The sequence below is a fragment of the Bos grunniens genome, chromosome 2 (genome assembly GCF_055505025.1).
Source record: "Bos grunniens cultivar Pamir isolate PY7600 chromosome 2, Bosgru_T2T1.0, whole genome shotgun sequence".
Lineage (NCBI taxonomy): Eukaryota > Metazoa > Chordata > Mammalia > Artiodactyla > Bovidae > Bos > Bos grunniens.
The window spans coordinates 23,900,759-23,924,042 of NC_141166.1; the positions used below are offsets into that span (position 1 = coordinate 23,900,759).

At 40.1% G+C, this 23,284-nt stretch overlaps 1 protein-coding gene across 22 annotated transcripts in view; it reads left to right on the forward strand.

The window, feature by feature from the left end:
* Positions 1–23,284, forward strand: part of DOCK10 (dedicator of cytokinesis 10) — a 304,405-nt gene that overhangs the window by 267,697 nt on the left and 13,424 nt on the right. For 16 of the 22 annotated variants that reach the window (XM_086365856.1, XM_086365912.1, XM_086365937.1 and 13 more), the window contains 10 exons: positions 1,029–1,141; positions 4,378–4,515; positions 5,551–5,733; positions 6,491–6,601; positions 7,950–8,165; positions 9,683–9,740; positions 10,067–10,165; positions 14,267–14,373; positions 16,112–16,234; positions 16,356–16,469. In XM_086365856.1, coding sequence (XP_086221982.1) covers positions 1,029–1,141; positions 4,378–4,515; positions 5,551–5,733; positions 6,491–6,601; positions 7,950–8,165; positions 9,683–9,740; positions 10,067–10,165; positions 14,267–14,373; positions 16,112–16,234; positions 16,356–16,469 — 1,262 coding nt within the window. Of the gene's footprint in view, positions 1–1,028; positions 1,142–4,377; positions 4,516–5,550; positions 5,734–6,490; positions 6,602–7,949; positions 8,166–9,682; positions 9,741–10,066; positions 10,166–14,266; positions 14,374–16,111; positions 16,235–16,355; positions 16,470–23,284 lie in introns of those variants that run through there. The other 6 variants (XR_015150936.1, XR_015150940.1, XM_086365921.1 and 3 more) reach the window with 4 other exon arrangements.

Here is a 23,284-nt window from a genome sequence, read left to right on the forward strand (position 1 = left end):
ATGACCAAAGTTAGCTATTTGACAGTATTTGCCTTAACCTGTAAATACATTTAGTACCTTTCTGAAGAGGTCATTCGTGCAGATCATCCACTCAGACTCTACATTTGATCTATTAACCTGGAGCATAAAACTTGACCCAGACTAATTATGGAGGAAATATGACTATACTGACAGCTGAACCAATGGAAAAGAAGTGGGAAATAAAGAACAGACTACTCTGATTCTTTAGAAACTCCATACCTGACCAATGAAAAGGGCACACACACTGTCTTCATTGGTTCAAGCTACTAAAACAAGATGCATCAGACTGCGTAGCTTAAATAAAAAATATTTACTTCTCCTAGTTCTAGAGGGTAGGAGATCCAAGATCAAGGTGCTAGCAGATTTGATGTCTGGTAGAAACCTGCCTTGCAAATGGCTACCTTCTTGCTGTGTCCTTACATGGTAGAGATAGAGATGATCCCTCTGGTATCTCTTTTTAAAAGGGCATTAATCCCAATCATGAGGGCTCCATTCTCATAATCTAATTACTTTTCAAAGACTCCACCTTCACATACCATCACATTGTGGATTAGGGCTTTGATCTATTTGCTTTTTCATACTGTTCTGACTCAAGGGACATGAGTGAGAGCACACTTCGGGAGATAGTGAAGGGTGGGGAAGTCTGATGTGCCACAGTCCATGGGGTTTCCAAGAGTCAGACATGACTTAATGACTCAACAGCAACAACAATATGAATTTTGGGGGAAACACACATATTCAGTCTATAGCATCCACTAAAAACTCTGTCTAGTATTCTTGCTTCAGCCGATAAAGAAATTGAATAAATGTAAGCATTTTGATTTACTAAATTACTCATCAAAACACCAGTGAAGATTGTGTGTCTATACATAGGTTGTATATTGTATCCACATTGTCCATATTGTATATATGTTGTATATGACTAGGTTGCAATAGAAGAAAGTTTTTAATAGGGTACAAAGACTTGTCTCAGACCTTTATGCTGTTTTCTGCTTTGGACTTTGTAGGCAACTCTAATGAAATAGACATTGTGCACCACGTGGACACGGAGGCCAACATTGCTACAGAGGTTTGCCTGACTATTCTAGACCTGCTGGCCCTCTTCACTCAGGTCCACCAGGTGAGTGTGACCACAGCATCTTCTGCAACATGACAAAACTAAAGATGGAAAAGTCATGTGAAGTCAAGAACATGTTTTTAAGACATTTAATGAAACCCATTAACCTTCCATAAATCAACCTGTGAGTGGAAAGCATCTTAAAGATGAGATTCAGAATTCATCAGTTCAGTTCAGTCACTCAGTGGTGTCTGACTCTTTGTGACCCCATGAACCGCAGCACACCATGCCTCCCTGTCTGTCACCAACTCCCAGAGTCCACCCAAACCCATGTCCATTTAGTCGGTGATGCCATCCAACCATCTCATCCTCTGTCATCCCTTTCTCCTCCTGCCTTCAATCTTTCCCAGCATCAGGGTCTTTTCCAATGAGTCAGCTCTTCACATCAGGTGGCCAAAGTATTGGAGTTTCAACTTCAACATCAGTCCTTCCAATGAACACCCAGGACTGATCTCCTTTAGGATGGACTGGCTGGATCTCCTTGCAGTCCAAGGGACTCTCAAGAGTCTTCTCCAACACCGCAGTTCAAAAGCATCAATTCTTCGGCGCTCAGCTTTCTTTATAGTCCAACTCTCACATCCATACATGACTACTGGAAAAACCATAGCCTTGACTAGATGGACCTTTGTTGACAAAGTAATGTCTCTGTTTTTTAATATGCTGTCTAGGTTGGTGGTAACTTTCCTTCCAAGGAGTACGTGTCTTTTAATTTCATGGCTGCAATCACCATCTGCAGTGATTTTGGAGCCCCCCAAAATAAAGTCAGCCACTGTTTCCACTGTTTCCCCATTTGCCATGATGGGACCAGATCCCATGATCTTAGTTTTCTGAATGTTGAGTTTTAAGCCAACTTTTTCACTCTCCTCTTTCTCTTTCATCAAGAGGCTGTTTAGTTTTTCTTCACTTTCTGCCATAAAGGTGGTGTCATCTGCATATCTGAGGTTATTGATATTTCTCCTGGCAATCTTGATTCCAGGTTGTGCTTCCTCCAGCCCAGTGTTTCTCATGATGTACTCTGCATATAAGTTAAATATATTTTCCTGTTTGGAACCAGTCTGTTGTTCCATGTCCAGTTCTAACTGTTGCTTCCTGACCCGTATACAGGTTTCTCAAGTGGCAAGTCAGGTGGTCTGGTATTCCCATCTCTTGAAGAATTTTCCACAATTTGTTGTGACCCACACAGTCAAAGGCTTTGGCATAATCAATAAAGCAGAAATAGATGTTTTTCTGGAACTCTCTTGCTTTTTTGATGATCCAATAGATGTTGGCAATTTGATCTCTGGTTCCTCTCCCTTTTCTAAAACCAGCTTGAACATCTGGAAGTTCACAGTTCACATATTGCTGAAGCCTGGCTTGGAGAATTTTAAGTATCACTTAACTAGCGTGTGAGATGAGTGCTATTGTGCGATAGTTTGAGCATTCTTTGGCATTGCCTTTCTTTGGGATTGGAATGAAAAGTGACCTTTTCCAGTCCTGTGACCACTGCTGAGTTTTCCAAATTTGCTGACATATTGAGTGCAGCACTTTCATAGCATCATCTTTCAAGATTTGAAATAGCTCAACTGGAATTCCATCGTCTCCACTAGCTCTGTTCATAGTGATGCTTTAGAATTCATCAGAAGTTGGCAAATGCATAGCTGATATACACACAGACATTTCATTATTTTCCAATAATAGACACTTCTTTCTTCCTTGTTTCTCCTGTTTTATGTCAGGCAAGCTGGGCTGAGTGAGAAGGTGACCCTACGTTTTCAGTATCAGAGGGAGAGACAAATGATTCAACTAGATACAACAGATAAACAGACTTAACAGCTAGAGAAAACCAAGTGATAACGTTGAGCATCTTTTTGAGTGCTTACTTACCATCTGTAGATCTTTCGTGAAATGATACCACTACCAGCTCTTAGAATGGCTACAGTTAAAAAGTTTTGGCAAGAATATGGAGAAACTGGAAGTCTCATTCACTGGTGGTGGAAATGCAAAATGGTACAAACACCTTGAAAAACAATATGCTGAAATAAAAAATTAAGCAGAATCTATCATGTGACCAGCCATTCCAATTCTAAGGATTTACCCAGGAAAAATAAGTGTTTGCTCACACAAAGCTTTATACATGAATATTCATAGAATCTTTGTTTTTAATAATTAAACACTGGAAACAACCCAAATGTACATCAGCAGGTGAATGGATTTTCTAAAACAGTGATATAGCCATACAGTAGGATACTGCTCAGTTATGCTCAGTAAAAGAAGCCAAACAGAGCATGTTTTATATAATTCCTTTTAAATACAATTTTATAAAATATGAACTATAGAATTTGTATGTCAGTTAAAACCTCAATGAAGTTATTAAAAACTTCAGCTCAACCTAATGAGCTTTTGAATGTTAAGGGTTTAATTAGAAAAAGTTGAATTGGTAGAATAAAGACTACACGAAACAGAATGATTGTACCAAGAAAGTCCTACGTTCAAGTTAAAAGTCAGCATGATGGTAGAAAAATCAAAATCCATGTTTTAATCCTTTATTGCTCAGTGGAAATGTCAGTCAAATCCCGTACACCTTACAGACTCTTCTATCAGTGCCTTCGAGGACCCGCCTGTCTATGACCTCTTCATCTTCTACCTCTCTCCTGACTGCATCCTGACTCACCATGCTTAGGCTACACAGCAAGTTTTTCTCCACCTTGAACTCAAAAGCTCCTTTTCAGCTCAAGTCCCTGGCACCAACTTTTGTTTCTTACTCGGACAGTCCTCCCAGATCTGGCCAGGGCTGACTTTTTCAGCTCACCTGTCAATTCAACCATTAGAGGAGTCTTAACCATCCTACATAAAGTAATCCTACCCCCGACCCAAAGCATTTACTTTCCTTCCTATTATCCTTCTACTCTGTTTTTTTATTTGGTAACTTTTTTCAGTCACTGCTGTATATATGTTTCATTGGGAACAAGAATAAGACCTTCTTATTTTGCAGTTCATTTCCAGCATCCAAAATCGTGTCTATCACATAGCAGATTGCTGTTGTTGAGTTGCTAAGTTATGTCCAACTCTTTGTGACCCCGTGAACTACAGCATACCAAGCCTCCCTGTACCTCACTATCTCCCGAAGTTTGCCCAGGTTCATGTCCATTGAGTTGGTGATTCTATCTAACCATCTCATAGCTGGTCCAGAGAAAATATTTTTTGAAAGAATACTGGTGTCCTTCCACTCATCCTAAATAAGTGCTGTGTTGAATTTCCAGAGACAACTCCAACAATCTGAATGTCAGAATTCAATGATGAAAAGGGTCTTTGACACCTACATGCTCTTTTTCCAAGTCAACCAATCAGCTACTGCACTGAAGCATGTGTTTGCCTCGTTGAGGCTGTTTGTGTGCAAGGTAAGAGTCCAGGTTCCTTGGAGAGCTCAGTGAAGTGTTTATTACTGACACTGAAAGTGTTAGTCACTCAGTGTGTCCGACTCTTTGTGACCCCATGGACTGTAGCCGGCCAGGCTCCTCTGTCCATGAAATTCTTCAGGCAAGAATAGTGTAGTGGGTTGCCAAGCCATTCTCTGAGGGATCCTCCTGACCCCAGGGATTAAACCCAGGTCTTCTGCATTGCATGCAGATTCACCACCATCTGAGCCACCAGGGACACCCATTACTGACAATAAACAAGCATTAATCCTTACGTCTCTCAGTAGGGTGGAAAGAAGGGTTGTTTGATTCTATGTTGATTTATTTGGTTTTATTAGACTGATTCATGGTCTCAGAATAAGTTCACAGCCTTGACGGCCTATCTTCTGGATATAAAAAGGGAATAAAATTGGCATTTGGCTTCCAATTCTTTGGGTTCTCAGTGTTTGTGGCAGAGAGTTAGGTAAAATATACACCATCAACTGTGATTTTAAATCGTTCCACTTCAAAAGAGTCCCCTTTGAGGACCTGTGGCTTTACAATGTTGAGTGAATAGAAACTATCTCAAAGCTCTCATTCTGTTTCTTTGAGTAATCATCCATTATTGATGCAAAGGATACTTACAACATGTTATTTAGTCACTCAGTCATGTCCGACTCTTTTGTGACCCCATGGACTGTACCCTGCCAGGCTTCTTGGCCATGGGATTTCCCAGGCAAGAATTCCCAGGAAGTGGGTTGCCATTTCCTCCTCCAGGGAATCTTTCTGACCCAGAGATCAAACCTGCATCTTCTGCATTGGCAGGTGGATTCTTTACCACTGGGCTACCATGAAAGCCCCAATACTAGCATCGACTTAGGTAAATAAAATTATATCTTCTTCCACCTACAAATGGTAGAAAAAGTCTAGGTTTAAAAAAAAAAAAAAGGGTTTTGTTCTAAGGAATTTTCAAATATGAGAATGAACAGAGCGAAATGAAGGAATTTGCTCATTTCACCAGCACTTCTGTCTCCATAGTTTCCTTCAGCATTTTTCCAAGGGCCTGCTGACCTGTGTGGATCATTCTGCTATGAAGTCCTAAAATGCTGTAACCACAGGTCGCGGTCAACTCAGATGGAAGCATCAGCACTTCTATACTTCTTTATGAGGAAGAATTTTGAATTTAACAAGCAGAAGTCAATTGTACGGTCGCACTTACAAGTAAGTGCTGCCAGTTTTCATTAATGTTGTTAAAACCACTCATCTGTTTCAGCATTGATACAAGCTTCCTGTTTCCAGGGCAACCAGATCCCCATTCCTTCATCAGATTCCTCTTTAAGGATGCTCATCACACTCAGTTCTGATTCACAGAAAGAGGGCAGCTGGACAGAAATTAGCAAAGTCCATAATTCCACTTGTACTTTTCCTTTTTTCTGCCAGGGAATAAATAGAATCATATGGAACAGAGGTCCCCAACCCCAGTTTGGTCGATGGCCTGTTAGGAACTGGGCCACAAAGCAGGAATTGAGGGGAAAGCAAGCAAGTGAAGCTACATCTGTATTTACAATCACTCCCTATCGCTCCCCTTACTACCTGAGCTCACACTCAGGGCTCTCACTGATTCTGCATTATGGTGAGCTATATAGTTACTTCATTATGTATTACAATGTAGTAATAATAGAAATAAAGTGCACAGTAGATGTAGTTACTTGGATCATCCCAAAACCATCCCCCCTGCCCCTGTCTTCCACAAAACTGGTCCCTGGGGCCGAAAAGGTTGCAGACCACTGATAATAGAATATACAACTTGAGAAACCATGACTATTTCTAGGATGCCAAATTCCACCAGATTCTGAGCACATTCGTTGGGCCTACAGGGGTATATTCATGATACATCCACCCAAGTCAATGGTTTTCTTTACACCTACTATTTTGGAGTTACTTACTTTTGAGGCTCCATTTTTGTTTTCTCTTTCAGCTCATCAAGGCCGTAAGCCAGTTAATAGCTGATGCTGGGATTGGAGGCTCTCGTTTTCAGCATTCCCTTGCTATTACCAATAATTTTGCTAATGGAGACAAGCAAATGAAAGTAAGAAATGCATTGTGGACTTTTTTTAAGGAATTGGGAATAAACTAAGCTGTTGGATTCTTTTTATGAGATGTCAAAATCACAAAAAAACACAAATTCTGCATTTTATTTATTGACACTTTGAGTCCTGACATTGAATTTGCTTCTACTTTGAGCATGTAATCTGTTAAGTGATATTACCAAGGTATGGGGCTGAATGATATGGGACAACAAAACTAACCACATATATCAAATATATATATATATATATATATATATATAAAGCACAGTGATTCTCTCATGATCCTACTCTTGGTCAAATTCATTTTACCTTTCTTTTAGAACTTTGTGGGGACATCTCCTTCAATCATTATACTGAAAAGTCCTGGGGTAGAGCCTGGCGACAGGCATGAGTGAACCCAGGGATTAAAATAATGTTTTCAGATCTCTTTCCCCTACTGCCTCTACTTTTTTGCCTCTCTGTCTCTCAGTTCAATTTTCTTCGTTTACTTCATTTACAGGTAGGCTGTCCCCATGAGCTTAGTCTCTCAGAAATTCTGAGAACACTGGTAGTAATCTGTGAGTGGGAAATTAAAGTTCCTAGACTGAGTCTCTTTGATCCAACCTTGTATCATATACCCAATCCCTAAACCAATCACTGTGACCTGGGGTATCAAAGAATATGATTGATTATCCAGGCCAGTATCATGCCCAGCCCTGGGAAGGAAGTGGTGTTATTGTTCAGTCAGTAAGTTGTGTCTGACCCTTTGCAACCCCATGAACTGCAGCACACCTCTGTCCTTCACTATCTCCCAGAGTTTGCTCAAATTCGTGTCCATTGGGTCAGTGATGCTATCTAACCATCTCATCCTCTGCTATCCTCTTCTGCTTTTGCCTTCAGTCTTGCCCAGCATCAGGGTCTTTTCCAGGGAGTCGGCACTTCTCATCAGGTGGCTGAAGTATTGGAGCTTTAGCTTCAGCATCAGTCCTTCCAATGAATATTCAGGGTTGATTTCCTTTAGGATTGACTGGTTTGATCTCCTTGCAGTCCAAGGGAAGGAAGTAGACACATGCAAATCACACAAACCAGAGCCAGAGAGGATGCTAGATGATGTCAAAGGACAGTTAGGATGCTGTCACTAGAAGAATATAGGCTAGAAGACAAAGTGGACTCTACTATGACTCATCTTCAAATGTGCACAACCGCAATCACAATACATAGAATTTATCCACAGAGAATATACATATTTGTGAACAGTGTATAAAATGCACCGACCATGATGCCATGCCATAGCTAAAAGCATAACTTGAAGTGAGTTAACTTGTGAAATCTAAACAGATAATGACCCAGGCTCTCTGTTTTCCAAAGAACAGCAATTTCCCAGCAGAGGTGAAAGACCTGACTAAACGAATAAGAACTGTTTTGATGGCCACGGCTCAGATGAAGGAGCATGAGAAGGATCCAGAGATGCTGGTGGATCTCCAGTACAGCCTGGCAAACTCCTACGCCAGCACCCCTGAGCTGCGGAGGACCTGGCTAGAAAGCATGGCCAAAATTCATGCCAGAAACGGAGACTTATCTGAGGTGATCAGCAAAGACTCGGTCCTTCTTTGTCAGCATAGTCCTCTTAATCAGGACCATTGGATTGTCATTTACATCAGGAATATAAAAAGTTACCGTATTGCCCAACTAATGTCAATATGACTTGATTTTATTGGGTTGACCAAAACGTTCATTCAGGTTTCTCTCTAAGAGTAGATGGAAGACCCAAATGAACTTTTTGGCCAACCCAACATGTCATGTGCAATACATTTGCATGTAAGATTCAAGGATACCTGACTCCACGTAAATGATATCAAATAAAAGCCAGAGTCTAGGGGGACCAGCTGCAGTTGTAGGATGTGCAGTGGAGACCAAATGCTAAAGCCTGAGGCTAGGGACGATGATTGTAAGGGTATCTGGAAATTAAAAGTTATGTAAATTACTGTTGTGTGTGTTAAAACTTCTTCCCTGGAATTAGAGTGAAATGGGGAAACATACCATCATGGTGAGTAAAGGCAGTTTCGAGTAATATGTCCTCATGCGCAACTCATCGAACTAGCAATAGGTTCACAGTTCTAAGGGCCATGTTGATGACAGGCCATTGTGTGACAGCTTTAAATCAATAGCTAACCTTCCTATGTCTGTTTAAACACTGGTGGATTTATGGGCAGCAACTCACAGCACCCATGTGGAGCAGTTCCAGACACTCAGTGGGAAAGTTCTGCTTTGTTCCCAAAATTTTGCCCGCTTTGGGAAGAGATGAGTTTGTCCAAGAAACCTGTAATTCTTCTAAATGCAGGTGAAGGGCTCTGGGATGGATGTAGATCTGAGCAGAGGCCTCACTGGATAGCAGTTCGGTGAGGACACAGAAGAGCGACTCCAGTTCCCTTGGATCACCCTGAATGTGGAGAAGTTCTCCACAAAACTTCAAAAGGAAATGCTGAAGTCATTTGGATTCTTCAGCCACTCAGCATCTAGTGTGTGTTGAGCAATGTTCTAGGGCTTTGCAATAGATTTTAAAGGGCAATAAAATGTCACTGAAATAATCTGGTTAAAGAATGCATACGTGATACATTAGGTCACACTATTTCATCAACTGCTGCCTCTTGAGGCTACCATTTAAAGATGACAGAAATTCTAAGGGGGTCTAGGGCTGGAGGTTAAAAAAAAAAAGTAAGAAGACAGCTAATTTTCACTTCCAGTTTATATCCAGATGCTGTTTAGAGAAAGAGGAGAAACATAGATATTAATGCAGGAAGATAATTCTATAGAAAAATTCTTCAAGTCAGCTCATTCACCCACCTGGAAACTAAATCAAGAAAAGCAAACCAAAAAAAAAAAAAAAACCCAAATATGCCCTTTATTCTTGAGGGTGTACTTTTTGGAAATCTAATTGATTGTTACTTTTGGTTCTACCATGAAAAGGATTTCTCTGCATATTCTGATTTGGAATACAGACCTTCCTTGGAGGATTAGTCTGAATTAGACTGATAGTAAAATCTTTAGTATGAGATAGATGGTAAAATCTTCCTCTCACACTATTTGCTTTTCTCTTACAGGCGGCCATGTGTTATATCCATATAGCTGCCCTCATTGCAGAATACCTGAAAAGAAGGGGTAAGACAACCACGTGTGGGGAGAAATCAACATGTCAAAACCTGATAGATAAACTAATACATACAATGTATTTATTAGCTTTAAATTGATTAATCTCAATGTTTTAGCAGTGTTAGTTTTCACAGATATTTCTAATGACGCTGTACTTTTGAGTTTTACCTTTCTCTTCATGTCATCATCGTGTTTATTTTATGCACAACCCGGCTAACTGGTCCACTTCTTAGTTCCAAATGAGAAGGCTTCACTGGTTAACGATTCATAGTTTCATAAGCTTGAATTAACATAAACTTGTAACAATGTCCTAACTTCATCTTGCACTGCCATAGGTTACTGGAAAATGGAAAAGATTTGCGTACCATCCCTGCTCCTGGAGGATGTCCACCCTTGTGATAGCAATCCATTACTAACAACTCCCAGTGGAGGAAGTGAGTGATTTAACTGGGCTCCTTTACCCCCAGGGCATGGTGCAGAGGAAACCATGTCCTGATTCAGTTTCACGCCAATGAAACTTTTAAATGTATTCCCAAAAGCAAAAACTGTCTCGGACCTACATAACTTACTCTGTCGAAACCCAAAGTTCTTACCATTCAGAAATTCCATCATCAAACTTTATGAAGTTTAGGGACCTCAAGAGTTCTCAGCAAACAGAAGTGCATCTTATATAATATTATGGCCATGTTTTGTTATCAGTTTGCATGCTAGACTGTCTTTGGGATTCTATTCTGAAATGGATGAATTGTTTAAAATTGCAAGGGAAATCCATTTTATTGTTGAAATGTCATAAAACTGTTTATTCAAAATAAGGAGTGCAGAAAAGTGACATATAAATATAGTATACAGGACCGTGGGCTTCCCAGGTGACTCTGTGGTAAAGAATCCGCCTGCCAATGCAGGAGACGCAGGTTTGAATCTTGAGTTGGAAAGATCCCCTGAAGTAGGAAGTGGCAACCCACTCCAGTATTCTTGCCTGGAAAATTCAATGGACAGAAGAACCTAGCAAGCTACAGTCACATGGGTCCACAGAGTCGGACACGACTGAGCAACTGAGCATGTACACGCACATACCAGGACTGTGCCTATAATCTACATGTTTCAGTTTCTTTAAGTATACATTGATTCTGACAATTTATAACGTATAGTAATTCACAGTATAATCTTCCTTTAATTAAAAATATTCCATCTTTAACATCTGATAAACATTTTGTAATAATAACCAAAGAATTATTCTTTGTAAAAAAAAACAACAATGTATCCTTGTAAAATTCTGTTCAAACCCAGTTTATGAACTTCAATCTATCTCATAATACTCTCTTAACTTTCAAAATGAAATGGAAAACTCAGTGTATGAACAAGAGAAACAAATATTTGAATGTTTAGATTAAAATATCTAAACAAAAGGGAAATGGACTTTGGTTGTATCATTCTGGAAACATAATTCTTTTGGTCCCTTATTCTTTTAAATACGTATATATCTCCCAAAGAGTTTCAGTGGATTTTGCAAATAAGATATTTGAACCAAATGACCAAAGTGAATTCTGAGACAGTATGCTCATTCGTTTGAGGGCCTTGAAGAAGACACCAGACTTGGCCTCATGACTCATGTCCACGATAAAATTCAAGGGTCTCCTTGCTCAGTTTCATGCTTCCTATTTATACAGGCAAGTCATCAAAACCATTCTTGTTTTATTTAACATGCCCTTCGTCCTCATCTGTTTTTTTCATAATCAGATACCATACAGTTCCATAAAAGTTATTTTGAGAAACCTGATAAAACTAGGTGTCAGTTTGAGAAGTTGTGGGAACTTGTAGCCCAAAACGTGTCTAAATCTTGAATATTCAAAAAAGATCTAAATATGTTTAGACCAATAATGATATTGGAATAATATATCCATTGAGAAAAATATATATACCTATTGACCTTTGGACAATGAGAAGGTTGGGACACCCAACCCTGGGGATAACTTTACAGTTGGCCCTGCATATCCACATCCATTGATTTGACCAACCACAGACAGTGCAGTGCTGCAGTATGTACTTACTAAAAAATCTGCATTTAAGCAGACCCATACAGTTCAAATCTGGGTTGTTTAAGGGTCCACTGTATGTGTTTTATAAACTTTAAATATTGAAGGTGATTATTTATGATGCATTAGCATATATTTCGGAGAAGGCAATGGCACCCCACTCCAGTACTCTTGCCTGGAAAATCCCATGGACGGAGAAGCCTGGTAGGCTGCAGTCCATGGGGTCACTAGAGTCAGACACAACTGAGCGACTTCACTTTCACTTTTCACTGTCATGCATTGGAGAAGGAAATGGCAACCCACTCCAGTGTTCTTGCCTGGAGAATCCCAGGGATGGCGGAGCCTGGTGGGCTGCCATCTATGGGGTCACACAGAGTCGGACACGACTGAAGCAACTTAGCAGCAGCAGCAGCAGCAGTGTGTGTGTGTGTGTGGAGAAGGCAATGGCACCCCACTCCAGTACTCTTGCCTGGAAAATCCCATGGACTTAGGAGCCTGGTGGGCTGCAGTCCATGAGGTCGCTAGGAGTCGGACATGACTGAGCGACTTCACTTTCACTTTTCACTTTCATGCATTGGAGAAGGAAATGGCAACCCACTCCAGTGTTCTTGCCTGGAGAATCCCAGGGACGGGGAAGCCTGGTGGACTGCCGTCTATGGGGTTGCACAGAGTCGGACATGACTGAAACAACTTAGCAGCAGCATATATTTGTATTCGTTGCCATACATCTGAAGCTCACTGGCATGTATTTGAAGTCTTCAATGTGTTTCTATGTTGTGATGTTTCTAAGTCAGAGAAGTAAACTGTCCCTTCACTACAGTGTACACATGATAAGAAGACAGTTGGCCCTCTGCATGTGGGAATTCCAGATCTGCAGATTCAACCAACCACTCCATCAGTGAGAATCCACAGATACAGAGGGCTCATCCTACTATGTCGTTTAAAATAAAGGACTTGAGCATTGTGAAAAGGAAGTGTTAGTCCCTCAATCATGTCTGAATCTTTACTAGGCTCCTCTGTCCATGGAATTCTCCAGGCAAGAATACTGCAGTGGGTAGCCATTCCCTTCTCCAGGGAATCTTCCTGACCCAGGGATCAAACCCAGGTCTCCTGCATTGCAGGCAGATTCGTTACCGTTTGAGCCATCTGGGAAGCCCAACATTTGTTTGGTGGAGTTGGGTCTTAGTTGTGGTATGTGCGATCTTTAGTTGCGGCATGCAAACTTTTAGTTGTGGCATGTGGGTCCCCGACCAAGAATCGAACCAGGGCCCCTTGCATTGGGGATGCAGAGTCTTAACCACTGGACCACCACCATTTGTAGAGTTTAGTATCTGCTGGGGGTCCTGGAATCGATTCTCTGTGGATATTGAAGAACAACTATAGAGGTGAATTTAGGTGACTCCATAAAATACAGCTTCTTCGGTTGTACTAACAACCATCATCGTCCAGGAAGTACTATGTCATGGCTTTTCCTGCTCTATTCAATCCTCATATATTTTAATGTATTTAATTACCGAAGAAAAATGCTAATAAAATGTTGGAAAGTAGAATTTTTAATACAAAGATTCAATTGCAATAATTATTATCATTATCATTTCTAGCATGTTTTGGGGTGATAATTTAGTCACATAGCCAATGACCTGATTATTAAAAATGTAAATATCCACAAAAGTATTAATTATAACTTAAAATGCACTTGCTCCAAGGTAGGCAACTGCACTAAGTTCTGTGCTGTGGAAATATCTCAATTAATTGCCAATAAGGAGTCTGTGTGTTAGATGCTGTTATCCCTGCCTGTTTATAGGACCTAAAGAAGTTAGGCAGTCTGCCCCGGATCCCCCTGGTTAGCTTGTGATGGGGCCATGTTCAAAGGCTGGTCTGTCACTCCAGACTGTGCTCTTAACCTCTCATATTCCTTTAACGTTCTGATCTGACCCCTGTCTGGACACATGGCTCATTATCAACTATTTTCATATGCATCTGCAGAGTTCCATCCTTCTTAGTCTTGGTGCCCATGAAGCTAAGAAATCTTGAGAAGTTTTCTAAATAATGCAAAAGAGTGAAAGTTAGTGAGTACTGTGTATTGTCTTTAGAAGGCAGTGATGATAACTGGGTATTTTCTCAAATACTAATGCTTTGAATCCTTTCAACATCCTTGAGATTAGATATTAATGTCTCTGATTTAACAAACAAGGGATACAGACTCCAAAAAGCTAATTAAACCAGAACATTGAAGTACATCAATCCACAAGCCTGGTTCTGTCCATAATCCCATAATAGCTCCTTAGAGAAAGCAGGTCAGCTGAGAACAATACAAAAATTATAAAAAAGGGAAAACTGGTTTCCTGGCAGAGTATTTATCAACAGTCATAATCTAACTATCTCATTGATGTATGAGTATTATAACCACCACATGTAACATCATGTAACACAAAGTCACTATCTAATCCAAGCAGGATTTGGCTCAAATAACAATGTTCCATTTTCCTCTGTCCTCTTAAGGCATGTTCTCTATGGGCTGGCCAGCTTTTCTGAGCATTACACCAAATATTAAAGAAGAAGGGGAAATGAAAGAAGATTCTGGCATGCAAGACACGCCATACAATGAGGTTAGATGAAAATTATCGAATATATTGTAATTAAGTAAGAAGATACATTGAATTGTAACATTAAACTAAGTAGGAAGGAGAAGATCTCATTCCAAAATCAAAGTTACCCTATAACATGACTTAGGCAAAATAAAATACAAGCTAAAATTAAGCTAGATTCATAGATATCAAATTCCACTGATAAAGTGAAAATTTAAACTAACTTTTAATTCTCTAAGATGGACCCAAATTTATGCAATCAGCTCTTCTACAAAATATAAAATATGATAAGGAATGCTGAAAATTTTTTGAGCTGGTCACTTTTTTTTAGTGCACTGGAAAATTTATTAACAAAGAGACTTGAACAGAAAGTCTCACTAGTTTCTGCAGAAAACCTCCTGGTATGCAGACTACTGTTTTTCAAAAGAAGCTTTCTATCAGGAGTTACTTAGCAACAATTCAAGTGAATAAAATAGAGCTCCCCTCCTCAAGTAAATAAAATATTTCAAAAGCTAATTTTTATTCATAATATTACATAGGTTTAAAAAAGGATTCAGAAAACAAATCTTGGGGGACATGTTAAAGAAATCGTACATAAGGCTGTACATTAATTGAATGTACGTTGCAAACAGTAAATGTAACTACACATTTGCATTAACTATTTCAAACTGTTTAAAATCTTTTCTGAAAAGACACTGAAAACATTCCAGCAGTATTATCCACTTGCTTTAGAAAGTATATAATTTGGTTCAGTTGAACATTTATTAAGCTCTTAGTATATGTGAGACATTGAGACAAAGATAAATAAGGCAAATTTATTTGGGGAGACAAAGATAATAAGGCATAATCCCAGTTCTTGAAGAGTTTAGAATCTTGTGAAAGATAAACATCCTTCAAGGTGGGGGCAACCACTCTAAGACCCAATAGCTAAATCTAGGCATCGTCTACAGCTGCAGTTAAAAAGGGAATACTTTTTAACGTGACAATAATTAGAATGCAGATGATGGAACATAAATAAAAGCTCTGCAGACTTTTGCACTGGGTCTTGACATTTGCTAGGATTTAAAAAGTGTCAGATGAGAAACTAAGTTTCTCAAAGGAGCAGCGGCAACATCACAGGCAAAAGTATGGAAATTATAAAGCATCCTAAGAATGGTGTGGTACCATCTAGTACAGCCAAAGTGCCAAGTCCATGCCAAGGTGCTGAAGGGGAGGGCCACTGAAAGGGAGGTTGGTACCTGATTCTGGAGCTCCTTCAATGTCATGCTAGAGAGTTTAGGCAGCAGTTCATAGGCACTGGAAAGGTTTGGGACAGTGGCAAGCTCATGATCAGGTTGATGTCTTTGGAAGAAAGATTACTAGAGAGCTACACACAGGACCAGTACGAGCAAACTGGAGAGGGAAAACAGTTTAGCTTGCAAACTATTTCATGGTGTCTGGGAGTGAAGAAACAGGAGTCTGATCTAAGCCTGTGACTGTAGGAATGGGAAAAAAAAAAAAAAAAAACCTGACAGATCTGAATACTTTTCATAGATTTAAATTAGCAAGTTTGAGGGACTAATAATGTTATGGAAAGAGAAGAATCCTAGAAGACACCACTATACCTCCCGGGATGGATGTAACTGCCAGTCACAAAGATGAGGGATGCAGAAATCCCACTGTGAAAAAGATTGACAGTGCAATAGTTTTGGAAGCAAGTTTCAGGGATGGGACACAGTCTTCATTGTGTAAAATCGCATTTTCATTTGGGGAATTGCAGAATATCCTGGTGGAGCAGCTGTACATGTGTGTGGAGTTTCTTTGGAAGTCTGAGAGATATGAGCTCATCGCTGATGTCAACAAACCCATCATTGCAGTCTTTGAGAAGCAGAGAGACTTCAAAGTAGGTGTTCTAAACCCAGGAGTTAGTTCAAATATCCTTCATTACCCCAGAGAATTACTTACAATTTTCTATTTTTTATGTTGGCTTCATCTTCATGAAACCCTTTGTTTCATGTTTTCAGAAATTATCCGATCTTTACTATGATATTCATCGGTCATATCTGAAAGTTGCAGAAGTGGTGAATTCAGAGAAGCGACTCTTCGGTCGCTACTACCGTGTGGCATTTTATGGGCAGGTAAGTTTCCTACTAATATGAGCTTTAATGTTGAGTAGTTGATTGCTGTCTTTCATTCTTAACAAGACATCTAAGTATATGTGCCATAGGACTCAGGGGGTGGGGTGAGGGTAGGAATATGTTTGGGTATATTTGAGTGTTTCTCTAAGTGTGAGGGTCTATGTGTTTGGCCAGAAAAATGTACTAAATTGAAAAATAAATGAGCAGAGCCCTCCTTGGGTCCTAATACAGATCGAGTTAAAATAGTGATTTTGAATTTCTTGAAGAAAGAAGTCACTTCTTCTTCAGCACCCTCCTCCAATTCTCCCCAAAACGTCTAAATACAGGTTTGCATCATATTTGAAAGTGAAATTTAATTGAATATTTTTAAGCAATGCAATCCATAGCATTCCAGTAAATAAAAGGTTCCTAAGGGCTCTACCATATTAAAGCCATGAACCCTTGACTTTAAAATCATTCATTTTCTTTTCTCCTACTTTCAAACCATCACTGCTTCTCCGCAGAAAGTAATCTACTTGTTTTGTTTCTTATACTAGAGGTCAATATCATTTCAAAGTGATTTTTCTCAGTTTACTGCATAAATAATGAACAAGATAGAAAATATTAGCTAGCCATAGCATTGGCCTAAAAGCAAAATGAACTTATGTTATATATTAATTATGAATGTCTCTGAGCCATGCTTTAAGTGGGATAAACCCAGGGACCATCCTGTTTCTTTCCTGGAGGGCTTATAACCTTAATGTATTTCAGCACTCACATTTCAGACTCTTACTTTCATGGAGAATCATTCCATCCTTTTATTTTCACAGTTAGAATGACTCTCAGCCCCGCAGTCTTCCATTTTTTTCTCCCTTCATGTAAAGCACAGTTTCACATGGCTTCTTGTCCTCCTCAGACTCTTCTAAGGCTGCAGACAAAAGCATCAAATTCAGCATGGTTATTCTAGATCATTTACCACTGAAGTCTTTTGGAAGACATACATTGTCCTGTAATCACCAAAGGCGGTTTAAAAACTAACATCTAAATTAGTCAAGATAGCTGCTGTCTCCCTGGAAAGAAAAGTGTAGCCACTTACCATAAACAAATTAATCCAACGTAGATTTCCCCCACTGCACAGGAGCGTCAGGACTGTGTATACAGTCTACAGAAAGAAGCTAAGTTTACACATTTATGAATTCCCTGGAAAAGAATCTGAACTATCTGAAGTGAGAATGTGTATTGGGAGAGAAAAATGTGGCAATCTGCAGGAGGGGAGGAAAGAAAAGGACATGATCTTTCAAACCAGCAGTAAACAAAAAACAACTCTTGACCTTAATGAAACCTTCACAAGAAAAATGGCAGAAAACCCCATCAGGAAGGGAATGTGGGAGCTGAGGGATTGTAGGAGAAAGACAAGGGTTTTCCAGGAATGGCCACAAACTAACTGAGCAGTACAGAAGTGACAGATAAGATGTGAGTTCAGCAAACCTAAATTTGAGTCAACAACTGTTTCGGCGATCTTTCCAAAGAAAAGTAATGAACTGCTGTTAGTTTTCTCTGGTCACGGAGACCAGAATGCCTACCTGATGGTTTCTCCAACCAACGTCTAAGATGCTGTTTACTAGACAGGTGGAAACGAAACAATTATGCTCCTTTCCAATGAGATTTTAATGCAGATGTTTACTTTTTTCTTCTTTTGGTCTTGATTGTTCCAGGCTGTGGTAAGTTCTCTCCCTCTCTCCATTTGCATGCCCTAATAAGCCTCACACTTCCCTCTGTATGGTTTTACTGAACCCTAACTTTTTTGTGCAAATGATCGTTCAGTACCAAGGTAAGATAATCCCATTTCCATTCATTTTGGAGTCATCCTGCATTTCTGGAACTAAATTGTGTTTATTCCAGTTATCTGAATTACAAAAATGTATACTTTGCTTTTCGTATCTAATATCTTTCAGCACAGAGGTCGGTGTAGTATGAAAAGCTACATACACACACATACGCACACAGAGAAACATGGGCACCACATGTTTGAAATATATGGATAGTAGACTAACTGTTGGAACTTGCCTGCTCAGTTCAGGCCACCAGAGTTGCAGCTGATTAAGAAGAAATCAATGGGCAGAATTTCAAAAGCTGTAGTGATGGCCATTGGTGGGTATCTTCTGGGGTCCTGAAAGGACTATGCCTTTTCCAAATAAAATGAGTATTGTGGAGAAATAGGACTCTCTTTAGTAGTGAACTCTGAGCATTCTTAAAGGCAGTGGTATTAATTCCCAGTATAAGTGATAAACTACAGTAAATCAGGTTAAGTCTCCTCAGATGTAAAAAGAACCTATGTAAAAAAAATTGGAGGACAAGCCAAAGGCAGTACATGGCAGCACCTAGAGATTTGTGACACAGGATTTTCCCTGTTATTTTGAACTGTATGAACTTTCCCATATTCAACCATTTTTTACTTACAAAGATGGCAATTTCATGTGGCTCAAAAAATTACTTTTGAAAAGAACTGGAAGTGAAAGTGTTCATAGCTCTGTTGCATCTGACTCTTTGTGGCCCCAGGGACTGTAGCCCATCAGGCTCCACTGTCCATGAAATTCTCCAGGCTAGAATACTAGAGTGGGTAGCCACTCCCTTTTCCAGGGGATCTTCCCCACCCAGGAATCAAACTCGGGTCTCCTACATTAAAGACAAATTCTTTACTGTCTGAGCCACCAGGGAAACCCAGCTGGCAAGGCAAATTCTTTCAGTATTCACACATTGTCCACAGCTCTGCTTCTCCGACTAGTACATACTTTTTTGTAATTCTTTAAATCCCTTCCCCTATCCATACCATATCAGTATTTTCTACCTTCATTTGTAAATTTGGGGTCATGGGTCCTCAACTCACCTACTAAAAGAATACTTGAAAACCCCTCTAACTAAATAGACTTGGGGGGAAAGGGGAAGGATGGGAGAGAGCTACTTTCAAATGTCCTAACCTTGTTCTTTTTGCAGATTTCTCAGTAAAGTGTGCTGACCGTGCACCTGATGTTTTGTATGCTGCTAGTGTTCTCAGTTGTCTTTGATTTGAAAGTCAAAGTGAGCTTAAAAAGCAAAATGTCGTGTGAAATCTGCAGACCCAAGTACATGCCTGAACATGGTGCTCTGTAAACTCAAACCCCAGCTGCCTTTGAACAAAGGAGAACTAATGGAGGTCATTGTGATAAACAGCCTCTTTGATGACTCCTCAGTCACCATTGTTCAAATGATATTCAGATACCTGTCCCCAGACTCTAAACGAAGCACGTGAACTATTGTGTTCAATGGCAGCAGACAATGCACGTCACTTCATATTTGATGATAAAGAAATAACCAAATAGATTGGCACATTCCTCGAACATGTGCAGAATGAAGGTGCTAAAGATCTAAGAGAAAATCTTGACTATTTCACTAGCATAATCCCCATGGTCAGACATAATTTCCTTTTCGTCACAGTACCTTATGTCCCTGTAAAATTCACTTTTTAATATTCAAACTGATGTCTCCAAATCATGCTCCAAGGATTATGGGAATATAATATGTGATCAACTCGTTGCCTCCACAAAGGCCTTTGTGTAAATATTTCAGTGTCCCCTGTAGACCAGTGCTTTCCCTTTACAGGGTTGACTAGAGTAATGTTATGTCTGCAATGAGCCAGACCCTGGAAAAGAATTTGGCAACTGTTCTTTTGCAGCAAGAACTTTAAAAACGCAAGTCTTGCATAGCATGACTTTTGTAATCCAACACCCTGGCATCATTGACTATGGAAATTTTACACAGAGCTGACTACATGAAACATCCCCCCAAGTGTCCCTGAAGTATTCATTTTAAGAGTAATGAATTGCCAGTAGTGATCAAACAACCACTGTAATCAATGAAATCCTTAGGCTCTGGTATTTAGCATGAAAGCAAGTAAGTGAATACTCATTGCATAACTTAAAACATGAGATGGCCCTGGGATGAAATGAGTGAAAGGCCTGGGGAATTTGATTCTATTCATCAAAGGATTGATTCTGTGATTCTCAATCATGCCTACATGGGTGTAGATACATTTTAAAATCTTGATAGAAAAGGGGGTTGGGGTTCGGAGGGAAGAGCATTTGTACTGGGTACAACCATCACCTTCATGTCACTGTATGATATACCCTTCTGGCTCCCCTCTTATATGAAAGTCGTTGAGAAACATATATATACTGGGGTTCATATTTCTGTGAAACCATTTCTCTGCACCTGTGAAGTTTTCTTTTCTTAGTATTCAGCCTATTATGATTTTCTGACCCATCTTTATACACGAGATTCCCCTTTGGATGCATTCCTCTGTGAGCGTTGAGTCAGTGGAATATAATAGCAGGGGCACTTACATGTGATGTCCCAGTAATGATCTAGAGCTATTGCAGGATTCTGAAATACCTACCAAAACATCTAAGAAGGAGCCGATGATTTTTGTTGTCAATTTGTTGACGTATATTTTTATCATAACCTGTTGCTTTGAAATTTCATAATCTGTGCATCTTAACTCTACTGACTCAAAGTCCATGTTTAACTTGGACACGTGCCGATTCCTAACCATGGCAGATCAGGGAGTTGTTGCCATGTAAAATGACACTTTAAAAAGTCAGCCTAGCTAGGGAAATGCAGAGGTCACATTTCCTGATGCTTTGAAATGCACTTTTCTCATCACTTCAGAGCAAAAGCAAAAGAGAAACTTCCCCTAGGTTTTCTTCACCTTGGGTCCTATTTATAAGTCAATTATTTCATGCACAGAGCATTAAAATTCCTTAAGATAGTCTCCTGTTCATCACTGGGCTTTGCTTTGATGGTTTCCTTGGATAAAAGGCAAGCTCACATCCTAGCCATTTTCAGAGATGCCATTTCTCTGGCTCCATAAGCTCTTACACAAAGCCTGGCAGACAGCAGATTAACATGTATTCTGCTACACCAGCTCCTTTCTATTCATTTTATAAAATCGTCTCAATAGGTTTGTATCTCCATGTTCTATAAATTGATTAATTCTAATCATAATTCTTTCTGATCAATCACTTACCAAAATATCAAAATAAGCATCAATAGTCCATTTACAATAAGGAAAAGTGTAATTCCCAAGCAAGAGAACTTGAGTGTGTATTTTTAAGCACTCAAAACTCAGTTAAACTATTTACCTCGTATTGTGTGTATGTGTGTGTGCTCAGTATTGTCTGACTCTGCGACCCTATGGACTGTAACCCACGAGGCACCTCTGTCCATGAGCTTTTCTCAGCAAGAATACTGGACTGGGTTGCCATTTCCTCTTTGAGGGATCTTCCCAACCCAGGAATCAAACCTGTATCTCCATTGCAGGCGGATTCTTTGCCGCTGAGCCACCAGGAAAGCCTTGCCTTATATTAGCCAGAACTCAAATTGCTCTGACAGTGTTTTCCTTTATTACTGTCATTACGCTCATCATAGCCAACAATCTCCAGTAGGCTGGGCACTGCCCTTAGGGTCTCCTAAGTCTAAGTCTGTACTGTTTCCCATCCTCCAGACCAAGGCGTAAGAATGAAAGAAAGTCACAGGTCATGACGAAGGGCACAAAGGTCATAGGAATGACAATACTGTTCTTTCCACTCCTTTTTTGCTAACTCTGCACTCAGAAATTTGTTAGGGGGAAAAAATTCACAGTGAAAATGTTTCTTTGTGCTAGTTTTCACACCTTGATGAAAAAATCTTTTCCTTAAATTTGGAAACATTTTTCTCATTGAAATGGAAGCGGTAAATGTGGCTTGAGCTATTGCCCTGTGGGGATTCTGGTTGACGGCCTCAGAAGTCAGTTCTCTTTTGTGTCAGTCTGTCAATTTTAGTCACTTACTTCTGACCTTGAATCAGACACAACTCCATAAAGCATCAACAGGAAAAAACCTAGCAGGCTGGAAGTCATGTGGGATAGGGTCAGACCTCACTACCCCTACAGAGTCTCGAAGAATGATGAGAGGCTTTGCTTGCTTTTAACATCACACATCACTGTTTTAGCAGTCTGGAGTCAAGGTACTCACAATCTGCTGTATTGGTCTTGAACATTTCTCAGAGAAATTGTTCAATAAAAACACCTGTACCAAAAGCAATGGAATCTTTTCAAGCTATACTTGGTGCAAATACATGCTTTTAAGATGCATGCTCTCTAAGAACGGCCTCATTCATCTGTTTATTCATTCAGCTAACGGGCAGGGATGTCTCTCTTAAGACCAGGCCCAGTGCTAAACACTGGACATGCAGTGCGGAACAGGACACGTTCCTGCCTCCAAAAAGCCCAGAGTCGGTCAGGGAAACAGCAAGGAAACAGGCGATTACCTGCTTAACAGGAACTGTGCTGGTGAATGTGCCTTGTTCCTTGTCGTCAGTTACAGCCCATTTATGATACCAATTACACTCTTCGTGCAGAGAAGTCAATGGCACCCCACTCCAGTACTCTTGCCTGGAAAATCCCATGGACGGAGGAGCCTGGTGGGCTGCAGTCCATGGGGTCGCAAAGAGTCGGACACGACTGAGCGACTTCACTTTCACTTTTCACTTTCATGCATTGGAGAAGGAAATGGCAGCCCACTCCAGTGTTCTTGCCTGGAGAATCCCAGGGACGGGGGAGCCTGGTGGGCTGCCGTCTATGGGGTCGCGCAGAGTTGGACACGACTGGAGTGACTCAGCAGCAGCAGCATACTCTTCGTGATGGTCAAACACCAGTGAAAGCGCTTTGCGAGTATAAAGCACCATACCGATGTGAGTTGTGATCAGTATTCTCAGATCACCTCACATTAGCTGTGGGGGAAAAAAACCAGCATCGGAATATT